The sequence below is a fragment of the Lutra lutra genome, chromosome 10, assembly GCF_902655055.1.
Source record: "Lutra lutra chromosome 10, mLutLut1.2, whole genome shotgun sequence".
Lineage (NCBI taxonomy): Eukaryota > Metazoa > Chordata > Mammalia > Carnivora > Mustelidae > Lutra > Lutra lutra.
This window is the reverse complement of record NC_062287.1, coordinates 103,186,811-103,207,111: the sequence shown is the minus strand read 5'-3', so window position 1 is coordinate 103,207,111 and position 20,301 is coordinate 103,186,811. Positions and strand designations below refer to the sequence as shown.

General features: G+C 42.4%; 2 protein-coding genes across 2 annotated transcripts; both read right to left on the bottom strand.

Annotated features, from left to right (window-relative positions):
• Positions 1-6,088: 6,088 nt before the first annotated feature.
• Positions 6,089-7,024, bottom strand: LOC125079153 (olfactory receptor 4D9-like). The gene has a single exon (XM_047692602.1). The coding sequence runs from the start codon at positions 7,022-7,024 to the stop codon at positions 6,089-6,091; it is 936 nt and encodes a 311-aa protein (XP_047548558.1).
• A 9,187-nt stretch (positions 7,025-16,211) lies between these two features.
• On the bottom strand, positions 16,212-17,147 carry LOC125079130 (olfactory receptor 4D9). Its single transcript, XM_047692557.1, has one exon. It carries the CDS (start codon positions 17,145-17,147, stop codon positions 16,212-16,214), a length of 936 nt encoding a protein of 311 aa, XP_047548513.1.
• Between the last annotated feature and the right edge of the window lie 3,154 nt (positions 17,148-20,301).

Genomic DNA, 20,301 nt, shown 5'->3' with positions numbered 1-20,301 from the left:
TGGAAACCCATCAGCAAGAGAAAGGAATGAGCTTCCGGTGCACACAGGAACATGGATGGATCCATTTCAAAAGCGTTATGCTGAGTGAGAGAAGCCATAAAGAAAAGACTACGTGATAAAGGATTGTGTGGTTATGACTTTCTGGAAAAGGAAAAGTTATAGGCATGGAAGACAGACCAGAGATAGCATTCTGGAAGCGTGAGCAGAATTTGACATAATGTCCCAAGATCTCACACAGCAGAGGACATTTTTGCCTGTGCAGGAAGAGGGTAGTGTGAGCATGAGGCAGCTTTCTGAGGCGATGGAAACACTCAGTATCTTGATTTTAATGGCTGTTACGTGACTTTCTATCTTAGTCAAATCTCATTGAACTATACACCTTAAAATGGTGAATATCCTGTGTATAAATCAGACCTCAATGAACAAAAAAGGTCGGGTTTATAGCAGGCTTTCAATATGAAAACAGAGTCAACAAACATAAAGAACTACTTGTTGGAAGAAGGATGGAATGAAGTAAAAACTGGATTTCGGGTTGATATCGATAACAGTTTTTTTTTTTTTAAATTTTATTTATTTATTTGAGACCTAGAGAGAGTACACAGGAGGGGCAGAGGGAGGGGGAGAAGCAGACTCCCCATTGATCAGGAAGCCCCACACGAATCTCAAAAGGGGCTCAATCCCGAGACCGTGGGATCATGACCTGAACTGAAGACAGATGCTTAACCCTCTGAACCACCCAGATGCCCCAAGGTTGATAGCAATTTTATGTGAATATAATTTTGTGGGTAATTTTTGCGATCTTTTTCCATTTCTTGGGGGATAGTTGGACAATAGAAGCTGATGATACAGCAGGCTGAGTCACAGGTGTACCAAACCTCCAGATACAGAAGGGGTCTCTATGCAATTGTGTTTAAAGACTCAGAAAAAAAAAAGATTCTTCAGTCATAATTTTTTTTTAAAGATTTTATCCATTTATTTGACAGACAGAGATCACAAGTAGGCAGAGAGGCAGGCAGAGAGAGAGGAAGGGAAGCAGGCTCCCTGCTGGGCAGAGAGCCCGATGCGGGACTCGATCCCAGGACCCTGAGATCATGACCTGAGCCGAAGGCAGCGGCTTAACCCACTGAGCCACCCAGGCGCCCTTCAGTCATAATTTTTAAGAAGAAAAAAAATCACTTTGTGGGGGGTGAGGAGAAGGAATATGGTTTCAGGGCATCAGAAGCTCTACATCATTTTTCGGGCTATCCATGGGAAACGAGAAGTGAGACAGACTAAGTCAGAATTGCACAGCAACTTAGTGGCTGCCCAGTGTAACTTGAGAACTAGCAGTTTGGAGAGCACGCTAGTCCCCCCTCATCCTGAGAGTCAGGGGTGAGCAGGGCGGGCAGGCAGGGTAGAAAGTATAGAAAAAATCAGACACAAAGAAAAGATGAGGGGGAGGAGAGGAAGAGAGAAACAGCGGAAGCCTAGAGAGAAGGAAAAGAAGATGGAGGAGGAGGAAGGCAGGAAGAGGAGGAGGAAGAAGAGAAAAAGGAGGAGAAAGGAGACGTCACTGTGAGGGGACGTGTCCAGTGTTCTTTGCAGTTACTTCCAGTGTCACTCATTGGTGTTAGTTTTTAACCAGCTTGCCTCTGAGCTTTCCGTCTTCAGGGCTGACCTCTCTTTTGACTAGTTGTATATTAAACAGAATGTAAACAATAACTGCTTTAAAATGGTTTGGTGCCAATTTTCATTTCTTTAGCCAAGGTAAGTGTTGCCTTTGACCCCAGTTCTTTCTCAAAGGCACATGGTTTTACAAAGTGACTTTTCCGTGCCATGAGGTTGTTCAACACACGGGGCTGAGGAGGATGTGAAAGCCCCGGTCCTTCGGGAGCTCTGCCATCCCCTGTTTTCCTGGACTTTCAGCCTGCTGCAGTCTCCTGGTTTATCCAGGCCCACGGACCCCCAGGGTTTGAAACATGGCTCCTTGTAGTGGTTTCTTCCTGTCCCCTGAGTGCTGACATCGGGCAGAGGTAGTAAAAAAGGGACCAGAGCAGGGTCTGAGGGTTTGGTAACTGGAACTGATGGCTCAGAGGCTTCACAAAGTCCAGCCAGAGAATAGGTCCCTGCCCAGTGGTTTCCAGGCTCTTTTCACTGAAGTACATGCTAATATCTGTGTTTTATTTACATCAAGACGGCTATACTCAAGTCCATATCCAAAATAAAGGTTTGGGGAATTAGTGCTTTTTTATTATTTGAAGGATTCTGTGCTTTTTTATTCTCCCCTAGACGATTCAATTTCATTAACAACAGCAACCACAACAAAAATGCATGTGCAGACCTACTGATGGCACACGCATTAATATTTCTGCGGTTTGGAAAACACTGACCTGGAGCTGGGCCCCCAGAGTGTGGTGAGACAAAGGCTGCTCCCAGCAGGACCACCCAGCAGTGGGTGGTTCCTGGTATCCATGACAACTCTTGAATCTCCTGGAGATGGTGCCTGAGACTTTGCATTTTAACTACATGGCTAGGCGATTCTATGCTCACCCAGGTTTGGGAACCACTGGCCCCGGGGGAGCACATAAGCTGCTCCTAGCAGAGGTTTCCAACTCTGATCTGTGGAGCCCTGAGGACTAGAGCGGATGCCCCTCGGGGAGACATCTATTGAGCTGCTCCTCCTGATCTGCGTAAAAGTTCATGTGCCAAGTCGTTTCTGCGTCTCAAAGAAAGATCTGAAATTTGGGGGAAAGAAAATGCATGTGATAAGGGTTTTGAGTCTTCATCTCCAGAAATAAAAATCTCGGTTAAGTTCTGTCTGCCAAAGGGAGAATCACGGAAAGGGAATGGCTCCCTTTAGTGGTAAGGAAACGTTACAGAACACTTGGCTTCATAGACACTGGTCCTAATTCAAGGGGACCCTCTTTAGAAATGCAGCTTCCCAATGTGGGAGATACTGAACAGTTTAGCAAAAACTTAAGAATCGTGTATTAGAATCATATGTTGAAAGATTGTTGTCAAACAAGGCATGCTTATCACCTCCAAGGAGAAGAAAATTTTTCTTGGGAAATGGATTTTAATGTATACCACTTGTCTCTAGAGTACCCTAGTCTTTTTTTTTTTTTTTAAAGATTTTGTTTATTTATTTAGAGCGAGAATACAAGCAGAGGGAGGGTCAGAGGAAGAAGGAGAGAGAGAATCTCAAGCAAAATCCATGCTCATTGTGGAGCCAGACGTGGGGCTTGATCTCAAGATTGAGATCATGATCTGAGCAGAAGTCAAGAGTTGGCCACTTAACCAACTGAGCTATCCAGGTGCTCCTAAAGCATCATAGTCTTAGGGTGCCTGGCTGGCTCGGTGGGAAGAATATGTGACTCTTGATCTCTGGGTTGTGAGTGCGAGTCCTAGGTTGGGTATAGAGATTATCTAAATAAATAAAGAAATCTTAAAAAAAATTTAAGTACGGGGGGCACTCTGCCTTCGGCTCAGGTCATGATCTCAGGGTCCTGGGATCGAGCCCTGCATTGGGCTGTCTGCTCAGTGGGGAGCCTTCCTCCCCCTCCCTCTCTGCCTGACTCTCTGCCTACTTGTGATATCTGTCTGTCAAATAAATAAAATCTTAATAAAGAAATAAACAAATAAATAAAGTACCATAGCCTTTTAGGAACACTATAATCAATTAATTGTCTTATAAAAATATGTGTATGTGTGTGTGTGTGTGTATTTTAAAATGAACTACATGCTATATATTTTTTTCTTGTACTGAGCAGTCTATATGTAAGCACGAATATGTGTATAGACAGGAGACACACATACACACAAACATATTTTTTTTCTTGTGAATCCTCAATTCATTATTTGCCTTCAGAAAATAAAGACTAAATGCTTAAAAAAAGTATAAGGAAAGGAAGTTTAATTTTTAAGAAAATCTTGACTTTTTTAAAAATAAAAAAATGATTTGTAAGTGGTGGTAGAAGATGAAGAAAATAGGTGAAGGGGATTAAGAGTTACAAACTTCTGGTTATAGAATGAATAAGTCACTGAGATGAAAAGTACAGTGTAGGGAATATAGTCAATAATATTGTAATCACCTTGCATGGTGTCAGGTGGAGAGTACACTTATTCTGGTGAGTGCGGTTAATGTACAGAATTGTGGAATCACTATGCGGTGTATCTGAGACTAATATAACATTGTATATCAATCATGCTTAAATAATAACAATGTTAAAAAATGATTTACAAGGAAGAAAATATCTACTACTGTCAACAAAAGAACATTCTGGTTAGGGAAGAATATGATTCTGTATTCTGGTTCAAAGGGAAGTTGGAACTGTTCTTGCTGTTATTGATATGTGAGTGATTAGATATAAAAGTCAAGGCTGAAGTAAAAACTGAGGTGAATGGTTTTAATTCTAGGCAGGAGGTCATAATCAGCCCCAAAGAAGCAAATGCAGATTTTTCAAAAGATCTTCCGACTTTAGTAAAGCACCTGTGAGTCAAGGATCTGGCATTAGGCTTTGCTGTGTGGAAATGTTCCATCCTTCTGTACCTGGGTCTCCTGGGCTACCTTTGACAGCCTGGGCTTGGACTCACCCCTCATATCCACACACTGCAGCTTTCCTGTTCTACATCTCCTCTAGGAGGACACCTGGTGCCTTTGACTAGTCCAATAAACCAATCCCCTGAGAGGTACCACTGAGGATAAACTCAGAGATGCCCCCTCTCCACCATCACCACCAGCAGCTTGCTATGACCATCCAGAGATATATCTAACTTCCAAAGTGGTGGCATTCTATCTAACTTAACCCTATGAGTTATGTCTAACTTACGAAATATTCCACGAGCAGGGTTATGGGGCCAGCACCAAGGGAGGAACACAAGGCCATGATAGAGATGTTTGGGATTGGCTGTATTTTGGAGCAGGTTTCCCTAGCTTGCATTTTACTCAGAATCAGGCTATATAAATGGCTCCTTACTTCCCTTACTTCACACATCTACCAGAGACTGCATGGGAGATAAGACTGAGATCCAAATGAAATCCAAATTTTAGGGGCGCCTGGGTGGCTCAGTGGGTTAAGCCGCTGCCTTCAGCTCAGGTCATGATCCCAGGTCCTGGGTTTGAGCCCCGCATCGGGCTTTCTGCTCGGCAGGGAGCCTGCTTCCTCCTCTCTCTCTGTCTGCCTCTCTGCCTACTTGTGATTTCTCTCTGTCAAATAAATAAATAAAATCTTAAAAAAAAAAAAAAAAAAAGAAATCCAAATTTTAGCTAACTACCGATTTCATCTATTTGTTTGACAAATTAACAGGTTGTCAGAAGGCCAACTCAAATATGACATTGTTTTCTGTTCTCTTAAAAAGGAAGCCTGGATAATGAAAAGTCATTTATTCTTCAGCCTTTGCTTCTTGTGGACTCGAGTCAGGCACATTCCAGCAATGGGCACAGGATAGGATTCCTTTCTCTGGAGGGCTGACTGGGAATGAATGGCTAGAAAATGATGTTGAAATTCTTAGAGGGGCCTGAAGCCTAAGGTATATACTCCTTGGTCTGATGAAGACATGCAAGCACCTTTCGTAAAACGACAATAGAGGAGAAATTTTTATGGATGAGCTTATTTCAGACCTTAGAAAATCCAGGATGAGGCAGGACTAGTGAAACATGCACTTAGCTGAGGCTCAGATATCTCAGATCTAGCTATGCCTCTGCCATTCATTAGCTAGGGAAACTTTGATAAAGCATGAAACTTACCTCAGCTTCATAGTCTTAGGGTGCCTGGCTGGCTCAGTGGGAAGATTATGTGACTCTTGATCCCTGGGTTGTGAGAGGTAACTTTCTCTCAGACCTTATTTCCTCACCTGTAAAGCTCACCTGAGGTGTTTGGGTGATGTAATCTTTGGAGTCTCATTAAGAGCTGACAATTTATGGGTCTGAGACTCTTAGTTGTCAACAATCTCACCAAGATAAAACCTTTCAGAAAAGATTATTTCAGGCCACCCTTATTAAAGGATGCTGCTGAGGGACAAAGGGAGAACTTCGGTCTCAAGATGGTCTTCTACTGTGTTGTGAGGAAATACTTTTCAGTTTTCACTTTCAATCTAGATTTCATAGCATCTATTCTTTTTTGGAAGGTCCAAGTCTTCTCCTCAGTCTCCTCATGGATGACTTCATCTCCTGGTTCCTCAGGGTGTAGATCATGGGGTTCAGGACGGGGATGATGACCGTGAAGGTGATGGAGACGGCTCTGTCCATGGGGAGGGCAGTGAAGGGCCGGGCATAGACATAGATGCAGGGCACAAAGTGCAGGGTCACCACAGTGATGTGGGAGGTGCAGGTAGAAATGGCTTTCCTTCTGCCCTCCCCAGCGTGAGACCTCAGCATCATCAAGATGACTGTGTAGGACACAAGAAGGAAGACAAACCATAGTGTAGAGATCAAACCATTGTTGGAAATCATTAAGACCTCAAGAGCAAAGGTGTTGGTGCAGGCAAGTTTGAGGACCTGGGGGACATCGCAGTAGAAGCCATCAATGACATTGGGTCCACAGAAGGGGAGGGGCAGCAACAGGGAAATCTGCACGATGGAGTGGACAAAGCCCCCCACCCAGGAGGCCACAATGAGGGCAGTGCATCGCCCCCTACTCATGATGGTCACGTAGTGCAGGGGCTTGGAGATGGCCATGTAGCGATCAAAGGCCATGACAGAGAGAGAAAAAATGTCTGCCCCACCGAGAAGGTGGAAGAAGAACATCTGAGTGATGCAACCATTGAAGGAGATGGTCTTTGTCCTTGACAGAAGGTCCACGAGGACCTTGGGAGCAGTGATGGAGGAGAAGCAGATGTCCAAGACTGAGAGATTGCGGAGCAGGAAGTACATGGGGGTGTGAAGGCGGGACTCACAGGTCACGGTGACCATGATGAGGACGTTTCCCATCACAGTTGACATGTACACCAAAAATAACAAAGGAAATAGGAGCAAACTCAGCTCTCGGGACTGGGTCAGTCCTTGAAAAATAAATTCTTTCACTCTGGTGTAATTTCCCTGCTCCATTGTATCATATTTTTTCTTCTTCAACTACCTGGGGAGAAAATGAGAGTGGATTTCCAAGGGAGGTAATTAATCGAAGCACTGAAATCAGCATGCTATTAAATTCTTATTAAAATTTTTTACAGTTGCATAATTTTACATATTCTATATCCTTCTTGAAAAGCCACTAGGTGTCTGAGAAGTGAGGAGAACAGTTTTGTTTTGCAATGAATACTCCTGTATCTAATTGTTAGGAAGTTGGAAACACACAGGGGAGAAGTATAAAACACGGTCTCATGGAAGCTTAGAGAATCTTCTCTCATACTGTTCCACAGTAGACAATTTGGCATAGTCTGTGCAAAATTTGATAGTACTTGATGATCAGCACTGTTAAGACAAGAAAAAGTTTCCAGTTTGCTTTCCCCCCAGGACAAACAGGTTTGCAGCTGCTAACACGATTTGAGCACATGCTGCTTTTGTTTTCAGTTTTTCTTCTCCTTGGTGTCTTCTTCTCTTTTGTCCATGGGACTTGGCAAGCGATAGCTACAGTCCCTGCTCCTCATAATTCCCTTGGCAAAGACTTTATCACCCGGGTCACCGGACAAATGTCTTTTTCTTAGGCTCACTCCCTTCTCATCACCTATACCTGGATGGCACTTCCTCTCACCTCGCTATTTGCAAAAGCTTCAGTTTTGTGCAAAAATCACAGATTTTAGAACCAGTAGATCTGAATTTGAATATAGAATCTGTATTAATTGAGTAGGTAGCTCATTCATAGCTGACTCTGAGTTTCTGTTTATCATTAGTGAAAGTGGGTATAATCATGTTTGTGTCATAGGGCTGTGAAGTTTGAATGGATTTGTTTCATTCTTTAACCTGAGTTTCTTTAACCTGCAGACCACAGGTCCCTTCACACAGCTGCTGCTGGCATTTTCCAGGGCCCGTCTTCTCTATCGCATTATTTGGGAGATGCTGTTATGCTTTTCCTACGAAAGATAGTTTTTTGAAATAATTACGAGGACCAAATGTAGCATTTAAAAAGCAGATATGTCCCATACAATGGAGTATTATTCAGTTCTAAAAAGAAATGAGCTGTCGAGGCCGTGGGAACAGAGAGGAACCTTAAATGCATATTGCTAAGTGAAAAACGGCCATCTGAAAAGGTACACACTGTATGACTCCAACTATATGACATTTTGGAAAAGGCAAACTGTAGTAGAAAGATTAACTGTAACCAAGGGCTGGGGTGTGCAGGTGGGGAGGGATGAGTAGGTGAAGCAGAGGGGATTTTTAGGGATTTTTATACATGGCACCATGCATGTGTCAAATCCACAGAACACACAACACTAAGAATGAACCCTAATACAAACTAAAGACTTTAGTTAATAAATAAAGAGAATATTTACAGTAAGCAGTGCTTTAGACGGCTTTTGCAGTTTTGTCAACTGCTTACAATAAAATCGCCCTTTGTAGCTTGCTCTCTCTTAAAAAAAAAATCAGCTTTGTTAAGGAGTAACTTGTGTATAATAAACTGTACATATTTAAGGGGCACAATTTGATGCACAGACACACGAGCACACCTCAAAATGAAATGACTTCATTAAAGGTCCCAAACTCTAATCCCTACCTGTGAAGCCATCCCTACAATTAGGATAAGGAATATCTCCATTCACTCCCTGAGCTCTGGAGAACTGTGGAATTCTTGGCACATAATGACTCTGCCCAAACCTCTGCACCAAGACAGGACCCAAGTTTATCAGGCGCTGGGGCAGCAGAGGGCTGCGTCCTCAGGATGTCCCCAGCCTCCTGTTAAAACGCCTACCTGAGAAAGCACAGAGCTGCCAGGAGAATTTTCTGTCTGTTCCAGCTGACATGTGGAGATATAGGCCCCTGACCTCCCTTTCTCAGAGCATTTACTAAAAAGGGCTTGCAATCATGAACATGGATTTCTTGCAATGCAGTTTTTCTCAGGCACCTGAGAACTGTTCCTTTGAACATGCTCATCAGGAAGAACCAGCCTCTGTCTCCTTGTCTACGCGAGGTCAGAATCCTGACTTCCTTAACTGCTGGCTAGCAGACAGAACAAAACTAGTCTCAGAGATGCTGACTGGCCCCTGGCCATCATTCTCTTCCCGGACCCTCTCATTTTGCTCATTCCTGTCCAGAATGCCTGCTGTTACCATTGTGCAAATGAAGATGGAACTCACTTTTTCCCCAGCTCCAAGTACTTACTGGTCCTTGTCATCACTTAAACTAATGTCTGGCACTGTTCGGGTCTGACACTGCGTTGTGCTCCTTCCCTCAGTATTCCGTCCACACTAACGCCAGGCCAGGTCTGCTGTGCGGGATGGGGCTCTCTGCTCTCACTGGACTTTCTCTCTCATTTTCTCTTCAGAACAGAGCTGCTTCTTCACTAACTTTCTGTTCTCTTTCCTTTGAAGCCCAAGCCACAAACACTCATTTTCTAGGCTTTCTGCCAATGATCTATTGACCCATCAGTAACTCTCAGAGAATTTCATTGCCTTCAAATCTTTTTTGTTTTTAAAAGGGCCAGACATCATCTTCAGAGTAAAGATTTTTTTAAAAATCTTAAAAATAAAATGATCAAAACACATGTAGTGTTTTAGAGAAAGCACAGAGGATTTTGTTTTATTTTGAACTATGGCATGGAGTAATGTGGTGCAGAGGAAGGACACCAGGTTGGGGACAGGAGCTCCGGTTGCCTTCACGGATCGACAGTGGAATCCTTAAAGGCAGTGAACTCCAGGAAGGTCAGTCCTATCATCAATGAAATGGGAGCATTTGCTGCCTTAAGTCCTTTTGAAAGTAGGCAAGGTCTGCACAGCACAGAACAATATTAAGTGGACCCATTGATCTGGGTAATTTCTAGGCCTTTGGAGCTTTAATGCTGAATTATTCTAAATAATATAGCCTCAATTACCTTATGAGTAGTCAAGACTGTATGTTCTGCCCATTGCCTACCAACAGTTAATAATCCCAATTAACCTCAAACTGTTTCTTGATATTTAACTATAAGCTGACTGGTGGTGGCAAGAAAAATTGCTGATGTCAAGAATTCTCAGGGGCAGTTGGTCGTAACTGTTGAGAAAATGGGCTTTGAAACCCACATGCATGAGGTTCTGTGCAGATGTTAGTCATGAGCATGACCAAGTCATCAAAATCATCAAGAAATACTCCAAACGTGCTCTTCTGAACACCAAAATGTGCTCCTCTGTGCACAAAAGGGATGTGGAACTAGGAACCTAACACATGGAGAATGGGAGGATGACAGAGAGCCCCAGTGTATGGATATGTCTGCTTGGAACAAAAAAGAAGAAAGAAAACAGACAAGTGTCATTTATACGTTGGATTTTGTTTTTGTTTTTGGCAGGAACAAACTCAAGATCCCAAAGTTCTTCTTCAGAATCTTGTCTGGGTAGAGCCACCTTAATAAATCAGGCTTACTGAGTGGCATGGAATCTCCAGCTTGGGGGAAACCCCAGCCCCACTGTCTAGCACACATTGCCACTCCCCTTTCCATCTCTTTACAACTGAATTCTCTGTATGCTCTTCAAGTCACCTTCCTTGTATCAAAGAATGTGTTCCTCTTCTCATCATCACTATGGTTTCTAGCTTTAATATACATAATAGAATATACAGGAGCATTGTTAATATTCAAAACACTTTTGTAATTCACAGTGACATTTCAAAATTGCCGGGGCATGGCCCCATATGCACAGACACACGAGCACACCTCAAAATGAAATGACCTCATTAAAGGTCCCAAACTCGAATCCCTACCTGTTGGAAGTAGAGCTGGCCATTCGGCTGCATACACTGACCTTAGGAGACACTAACTGTCAAGGAATATTCTCCTTTAAGGCAGATATGCATCTGAGGGTTGGTTGGGTCAGGATCTTCTTTCTTCTTGTCAGAGGCAAAGGGCAGCTCCAAGAATCATCTCTGTGTGGTCCTACCACAGTCTTATCATGCTGCCTTGCGGTGCCTCTGACATGAGTACTGGTCTCAGCCCCAGAACTGGCAGAAGCTCACCAAAGGGAATTATTGTTGGATGTGGCTGCTAACTCAAATAGCCAGACTTTCCTTTTGGGACGAAGCTCCCTGGTGTGTTATTAAGAACTCATGCAGTGGAGGACACACTTTGGTTTTGCAGCTTTCCTAATGTAGGGGAGGAGATGAATCCTCCTAGACCTTGGGCTTAGAGCCCAAATATCTTTGCCTGAAGGGCTCACAGGGGACAAACAGGAGTCCGCCTCCTTAAGAGGTAGGAACTCAGGGAAAATGAACAGAATTCCCAGTAGAGTGTATTTCAGCCCAATTTTCCCCAATTTTTTCCCAACTCATTCCAATTTTTTTTTCTTTCTAGGCCGATGGTTTGCTTGTTGTCCTATTGATATGCATCAGAAGCATCATAAAGATTGGGAAATGCATTTCTCCTTGTTTTCCACCAAACTTCTCATATGAAGAGAGGATATAAGCAAATAAAAGATATGTTGGTACTATTCATTCATCAAATATCCAATTGCAAAATATTTATTGAGCATCTACCATGTTCTGGGCCCTATGATTCCAGAGGTCCTAAAAGCAGAAAGTTGCAATTTGCTTCTCATCTCATTCCCTATATCATTTTTGAAACCTTGTCTCTCACCATAGATCTATGGATGGTCTCACTTGGACATTGCATACCTCCAACTGAAAATGTCTACAGTAGGGGTGCCTGGCTCATTGAATTGGTAGCTCCTGTGACTCTTGATCTTGGGGTTGTGATTCAAGCCCCATGCTGGTTGTAGAGAGTACTTAAAATGTTTTTAAAAAGTTGACCTGAGGGGTGCCTGGCTGGCTCAGTCAGAGGAGTATGTGACTCTTGCTCTTGGGGTCGTGAGTTTGAGCCTTGCATTGGGTGTAGAGATTACTTAAATAAATAAACAAAAAAAATTTCAAAAATTAAAAAGTTGATCTGATCTGCTCATTTGATCTGATCATTGTTATTAATAAATAAATTCTTCTATTGCTGTAGCTGGCAGTATTATATGCTTGTCCCAAGGGCTCAGTAGCTCTGAATCACCTCTGACATTCCTCACTACCCATTTTCTTTTGTCTCTTGTAACCTTTTCTGAATAAATTAATTTTTAGGTTTCTTTCATAATTTTCAATAGTTTTTCATAATTGACTTCTAGAATTTGCCAGTCCTGGCCCTATATTCATGCTTTTGTGCAATCCCCTCCTCTTGTGTGTGGAGGGAATTTAGTGACTTGCTTCTAATGAATAGAGTACAGCAAAAGTGATAGGATGTCACTTTCAAAATTAGGCTATAAAAGACTTCTAGGGGCACCTGGATGGCTCAGTGGGTTAAAGCCTCTGCCTTCAGCTCAGGTCATGATCCCAGGGTCCTGGGATTGAGCCCCACATCAGTCTCTCTGCTCCGTGGGGAGCCTGCTTCCTCCTCTCTCTCTGCCTGCCTGTATGCCTACTTGTCATCTCTGTCAAATAAGTAAATAAAATATTAAAAAAAAAAAAAGACTGACTTCTACCCTGCTGCACACTCTTTTGCCTTGATTGTTCACTCTGATGAAGTAGGCTGCCATGTTGGAGGGGTCCACATGGAAACAACCTGAGGATGGGCTCCAGCCAACAGCCTATAGGGAACTGAGGCCCTCATCCCAATAGCTCATGGTTCTGGCCAGCAATCCTATGAGTGAGCTTGGAAGTAGATCCTTCCCCAGTGAACCTTGAAATGAGACAATAGTTCCCTGCTGACACATTGACTATCACCTTGTGAGAGACCCTGAAGCAGAAGATTTAGCTAAGCCTTGCCTGGTTCCCAACACACACAAACTGTGTTGTTTTAAGCCACTAAGTTTTGGGGTAATATGTTATGGAGTAAGAGGTCACTAACCCAGTGCTGAACTGAAAGTCTTCTTTATTGAATAAGAGCTATGTTGAGAACTCTTTCAAACTTGAAAGAGTTTGAGTTTCTCAGAGAAATCCAGAATGACAAGATCACTCCTAAACTAGCTGGTTTGCATATATTGATACGTTTACTTGCTTAAAAAATACCGTGGGAATTTAAAATCAACCTTCCTTACATAGAAAAAAAGTCACAGATGGTAGGACCAAGCATATGTAACCTGCGTAGGATAAGCTAGAATCAGTTTATTTGTAATAGTTACCTAAGGTTACGGCTCTACCTGGAGAAAAATATAGATTAATCCAAGTAATTATGTGATGTCATATTGCAAGAGAAGTAAATTTAATGGTGCTTTCATGAATTCAATTGCTTTTCCCCACTGTGTTTGATCAGGTTGTTTTGCATGTCTAAACAGTCCAAGTGGAGCTTCATGGGCACATTTTGCTGGGTTGCTATCATTTGTAGTATCTTGTACTGGGGAACATAAACTCTGATTGTACACATCTTTGGTTACTTAAAAATCCACCCAGTCATAAAGGTTTTGCTTAAGGTGAAGTCTACATAGAGGTAGAAAATAAAAAAGAGGCATCATTGTGAAAAGTACCTGCAGAACATTTTCACATTGTGAAAAGATCTGTAGGACAGTGATGCCAGAGCAAAGATGGAACCAGGTAGTATATGGTCATTTGGTCTGAAGATGAATCTAGCCTAAGACAAATTTATGTCTTTATTGGAATTTTAATGCTTGGAGAAGTGTGTCTAATATTGAAAAATAATTCAGAATATTTTTGAATGGTAAGAACAGAACAGAACATAGAAAAGGACAATCAGGGCGCCTGGGTGGCTCAGTGGGTTAAGCCGCTGCCTTCGGCTCAGGTCATGATCTCAGGGTCCTGGGATCGAGTCCCACATCGGGCTCTCTGCTCAGCAGGAAGCCTGTTTCCCTCTCTCTCTCTCTCTGCCTGCCTCTCCGTCTACTTGTGATCTCTCTCTGTCAAATAAATAAATAAAATCTAAAAAAAAAAAAAAAAAGGACAATCAACAAAAAGACAATCATCTCTGTAGGAGCTTCTAATGTATTAGTAAATGTTTGTTTACAATTAGCCGATGGCAACTGTAGAGTTAAGTGAAGGTTGTCTTCTCTAAGGGTGTCTACTAGGCCAATCTTCTCTGGGCACTTTACTCCAGTGTTTTAGCTTTTGGGACCTGATATTTCAGTTTGCTGTCACTCTAATTTCCAGGATTACCTTTACCTTGATTACCTTCCCCTTCCTTTAAATTAAATTTCCTTTCCCCAAATTTCCTCCATTTTGGTTTGGTTCTCTGTATATTCCAAGGGTCCAGCAGTACTTCCAGCACATCTACACATTAAGAGAATCCTCTTAGAGACAAAGTCTAGTCTTTGTGATCTAATCCATTTGTGATTTCTTAGCACAGAATAATAGGTGTGGAAGAGATCATTAGAGTTCACCATTTTTCATGTTCTCCTTTTCTTTCTAGGAATAGAGCTAGATTACATTCTCCAGATTCCCTTGCAGTGAAATGAGATTATATGACCAAGGGCTGGTCAATGGAATGTAATCAGAAGTGGATAGTACCACTCTAAGGACTGGCCAATAATGACCCTTCCCTCTCCCCACAATTCTTTACAACATTTTTTAAGGATTTATTTACTTATTTGAGAGAGAGAGAGAGAGAGAAAGAGAGAGAGAGCATGCATGCCCACGAGTGGGGAGAGGGGCAGAAGGAGAGGGAAAGGGGAAGCAGATTCCCTGCTGAGCATGGAGCCCCATCCAGGGTTCAATCTCATGACCCTGAGATCACAACCCCAGCTGAAACCAACAGTTGGACACCCAACAAACTGAGCCACCCCAGTGCCCCCCTGACCTCTTCAGATTAAGGGGATTCTTAATCCTCTCTCCCTTTCTCCATTAGCTGGATGAATGGGGAGAGATTCTTAGGCTCTTGGGAAAGGTGGAGCCTAAGGTGGAAGAAGCCTGTCTCTCTAAATGATGCATGGAACAGCTCTTTCTAAAGACCAGCATTGGCCTGTGCCATGAGCATCAAATAAATTTTTACTCCAGGTATTAAGTACTTTGGTTTTGAATATTTTTGTCACAGCATTTTATCTACTCTAACAGACGAGTGCCAGCTTCTGTGGCTTGAGCTTTATTAGGAAGAAAGACATAGTCTAGTAAAATCAATCAATCCCAGCAAAACATCAGTTGGATTGTTAGGTAAACCTTCTCCAGTATCCTTCTCATCCCTTTCATTACAAAGACTAGCAAATTCCCAGATTCAGTGATTAAGCCTTCATGCTTTTTTATATCCTTTCTTTACCTTTTAATGGATTGAATGGGAAGTGTTAAAAAGTTGTGGGTTCCCTATGAGCAGAAACAATAAGGAATTTGGGCCTGACTCATCTGTGATTGGGATAATCCTACTATACAATGAGGAGTTCGTTTTTTTCACCAGGGGAGTGCTTAGCAACTCTATTTGCTTAAGCCCTGCCCAGATCCAGGTGAGCTGTCTACAGCCTTTACCCATCACTGTTATTTCTTGATGAATGCTTCCCACTATCTCGGAAGAAACCGTGGCCTTGAAGTGATTTGAGGATCCTCTCTTCCCAATAGAAATCATGGGTTTGCATCACTTAAGGGACCACAAATGGAGTTCTACTTTCCTGACATTCCTCATAAATGTCCACTAGTGGTATTCTCACTTCACAAGTGCGCTACTTCATGGCTACATTGAGCTCACCGTTGCACAAACATGGCATATTTTTATAATGGTCTCTCCCCATTGGTAATACTGGTTTCTTTTCTTGGGTTGTGTTTTTCTGTCTTTTCCCCTTGAAAAGGTCTACTCACTAGAAAATGCCTTTTGAAACTCTCAGGTAAAGTGTCTGCAGTATTTCCACAGCACTTTGTTCATCTCTTCATTAATGCATTTTGGGATATGGCTCTAGGAATGTGACTGTATTTAATCTTTTTTCAGCAATCTGAATCCTAGTACTGTTAAGCATAATGTGTGCTCTGTAAAATATTTGCAGAATGAATAATTGAAAGTGAGTAATGGAAGTGATGAATGAGCTTCACCTTAAAGCAGTGTCACCTAGAGGCCCTTAGCACATACTATACTAAAGAATCCACTTCTTTGAGGACTCCCTGATATCCATAGATACCCCTTTGTTTTCGGCATTAAAGTGATCTCTTCCCATTTTGAGAAAGTGAGGTTTAATGTCTATACTTACCTTTGGGGGCTATCTCATTCTTACAGAACTTAAATCCTTTCTGAATGCCCTAGTCGTTTCTTTAGTTTCCTCATGGCTGACTTCATTTCCTGATTCCTGAGGGTGTAGATCATTGGATTGAGCAAAGGGGAGATGACAGTGAAGGTGACAGAAATGGCTTTATCTGTGGGGAGGGCAGTGAAGGGCCGGGCATAGACATAGATACAGGGCACAAAATGCAGGGTCACCACAGTGATGTGGGAGGTGCAGGTGGAGATGGCTTTCCTCCTCCCCTCCCCAGCGTGAGACCTCAGCATAGCCAGGATGACTGTATAAGATATGAGGAGAAAGAAGAAAATAAACCAACTGACCAATCCATTATTGGAAATCATCAGGAGCTCCAGAGTGAAGGTGTCAGTGCAGGCAAGTTTGAGGACCTGAGGGACATCACAATAGAAAGTGTCAAGAACATTTGGTCCACAGAAGGGGAGGGGAAGCAACAGAGAAATCTGCACAATGGAGTGGACAAAGCCCCCCACCCAGGAGGCCAGCACCAGGCTAGTACATCGTCCCTTACTCATGATAGTCATATAGTGAAGGGGTCTTGAGATAGCTATGTAGCGATCAAAAGCCATTACAGAGAGAGAAAAAACATCTGCTCCTCCCAGAAGGTGGAAGAAGAACATTTGAGTGACACAGCCATTGAAGGAGATAGTTTTTCTCTTTGATAGAAGATCCACTAGGACCTTGGGAGCAGTGATGGAGGAAAAGCAGATGTCTAAGATAGAGAGATTGCGGAGCAGGAAGTACATGGGGGTGTGAAGGTGAGCCTCAGAGGTCACAGTGACCATGATTAGGAGGTTTCCCAGCAGAGTTATCATATACACTATAAACAAGAAGACAAACAAGACCCAGCTCAGTTCTCGAGACTGGGTAATACCCAGGAAAATAAATTCTTTCACTCTGGTATAATTTCCCTGATCCATTGGGTCACAGATCCTTTTCAAGTATATGTTTGGAAGAAATAACAAAGCAGTTAAGGAATGTGTTATAACATCTACTGTTGTCTTTTCTGTCTCTTGACTCTTGGTGTTTTCCTTGGGAGGAAGCTCTTGTTCTATGCATGTGTTGTGCCTGCAATTCAGCATGCCACCAGTAGGTGGAAGATTATCTGGGTTTTTGACTCCCGTCATCCAAGCTGATGGGTTCTATCACAATGGTCACTGAAATACAGGTAACAGGTCTGTGAACTTAATTGTACTTTTACAATACAATCTGACACTTAAAATAATGAACAATAAGCATAAATTTGACTACATGAAGAATTTTGTTCACAAATACACTATCACAACAATTAAAAGATAATCTACAGATGGGATGATGTATTTACAATATGTATATCTGAAAAAAAATCATGTCCAGAATATATAAAAAGAAGTCTACAAAGCAGGGGGGAAAAAAAGATGACAACTGGATCAGAAAATGGCAAAGGCATGAACCAGAACTGCTCAAACGAGAATATCCAACTGCCAGTTCAACTTGATTAGTTATCAGGAAAATGCAAATTAAAATTGCAGGAAGAAACTACTACCTACACACCGACATGGCTAAATGGAAAACGATCAGAAATGGCAGGTGATGGTGAAGATGTGGAACTGGAGCACTCATACAGTTCAGAAGGGTGTGTGAAATTGGCACAGCCACTCTATGGTCAGGGTCTATCTGCTCATGCTGTATACGTATCTCATAGGATGGAGAGAGGTACCTAAGAACATCTCTTCCACTCCTAGGAAGTCTGTATGCATGTCACATGCAACACAGGACAAATCCTACAATGTTCACAGCAGCACTATTTGTAATTGCTTCAAACTGGAGAAAGACACAAACACCCACCAACAGTAGGAAAGATAAATTGTGTTAAATCCACACAAGACATCAGTGGGAATGATCTACGCTGTGCGTAATGGTATAAATGAATGTTGTATGTTTATAATGTGGAGCCAGATTATCCAGGCACAAAGGAACGCACACTCTCTTATTTTGTTCACAAAAAGGATAAAAAAGATACAAAATGAAAGGAAACGTGAGGGAGGTTTCTAAGGTGCTGATAATGTTCTGTTTCTTGATCAGGGTGATTGTTATAAAGGTGTATTCAACATGTGTGAAAATTCATACAGCTGTACATTCATGGATGGGCATTTTCTGTATGTATGTACATCATACTTCCATCAAATGTAAAACGTAATAATCCTGTGGCGATTATAACATTTTAATCTCATACTCAAGGAATGAATTTCATTGAAAATGACATTAAATGGACCACTCACTTTCACAATAGTTACTTTTAGAGTTTTGCAGTTGTAGCTTTTACCCGGTACAAACTGAGGGTTGCCTTCTTATTTTTCTCTCACTTAGAGATGTAAGGGCCTCCCAAATCCTTGTATTATGTAGGCTCACCTGTAGTTCTTTCTCTGATTCTAGTTTTTTTTTTTTAAGATTTTATTTATCTACTTGACAGACAGAGATCACAAGTAGGCAGAGAGGCAGGCAGAGAGAGAGGAGGAAGCAGACTCCCTGCTGAGCAGAGAGCCCGATGCGGGGCTTGATCCCAGGACCCTGGGATCATGACCCGAGCCGAAGGCAGTGGCTTTAACCCACTGAGCCACCCAGGCGCCCCCTCTGATTCTAGTTTTAATTTCTGCATTTTTTTCATTTTGCTCCTCTAATCTTAGGGAAAAAAAATCCTTAACTGACCACGGTTCCCCACGCAGTACTCTCTTTTTTGCTCCCATAGAAACAAGATAAGAGCTCCCTCCCCATTCCATTATCATTTGTTCCAATTCAGCTCAGTCTCCCTGTCTTGGGGGTTTAGTAATGACATGGAGTGACAAGAATAAATGATCAGAATAATGACTGCAAGAGACTTCAGGTCTCCGGGAATTAAGAATTCCCCTCACCATATACTCACCATAGCTAGAAGGTGTAGAAATCATTTCAGGAGTCTGATCAATCTGGACAGCAGAAGCATATTTTAATGGATGACAGCAATACACTCTAGAATATTTCTTTTGGATACTGGAATGATAAGTTAACAGGTTTCAAATCTTTTGCTCCAGAAACCACTACAATAAGCCCGAATTTTCTATGCCTCATGTCCTCTCCCTCCCTCCCTTCTTTCTCGCTCCTGTTTTTCTTTACCATATCCATTTTCTTTATTTTATTCCATATATACCATTTCCATGACAGTATTAGGATTCTTCTAATTTATACATATGTACATATAATATAATATGTACAGTTGGTTAAGCGTCTGCCTTTGGCTCAGGTCATAATCCCAGGGTCCTGGGATGGAGCCCTGCATTGGGCTTCCTGCTCAGTAGGGAGTCTGCTTCTCCCTCTCCCTTTGCCTGCCCCTCTGCCTGCTATGCCACCTGCTCATGCTCTTTCTCTCTCTCTGTCAAATAAATAAAATCTTTAAAAATTATGTGTATATAATGCACATATATGTGCCTACACACACACACACACACACACACACACACACACACACAAACACACACACAAAAGGAGAATTATTATGAAGCATTGGCTCACACTAGTATGGAGGCTGAGAAGTCCCATGGTCTGCTGTCTAGAAGCTGCAGACCCAGGAAAGCTATTGGTATGAATCAGCCCTAGTCTGATGGCCTGAAAAACAGGGAACCAATGTTTAGTATAAATGATGAGATGAGATGTTCTGACTCAAGTAGTGAGGCAGGAGAAAGGGTGAGAATCTCTCCTTCCTCCACTTTTTGTCAAACCATTCAGGTCCCCAAAGGATTGGGAGATGTCCACCTTAGCTGGGAAGGGCAATTCATCTACTCTACCAAGTCCACCCACTCAAAAACTGATCTCATCTGGAAACACTCTCACAGATACACCCAGAAATAATAATTAATCTGGGTACCCCGTAGCCTTCAAGTTGGCATAGAAAATTAAGCATTATGATGACAGTCAGATCATTTTTTTTTAAAAGAGAGAGAGTTCACATGCACACGAGTGATGGGGGGAGGGGTAGAGGGAGAAGGAGAAGGGGAATCTTAAGCACGACCAGTGCAGAGCCTGTCATGGGCCTCGATCTCACCACACTGAGATCATAAC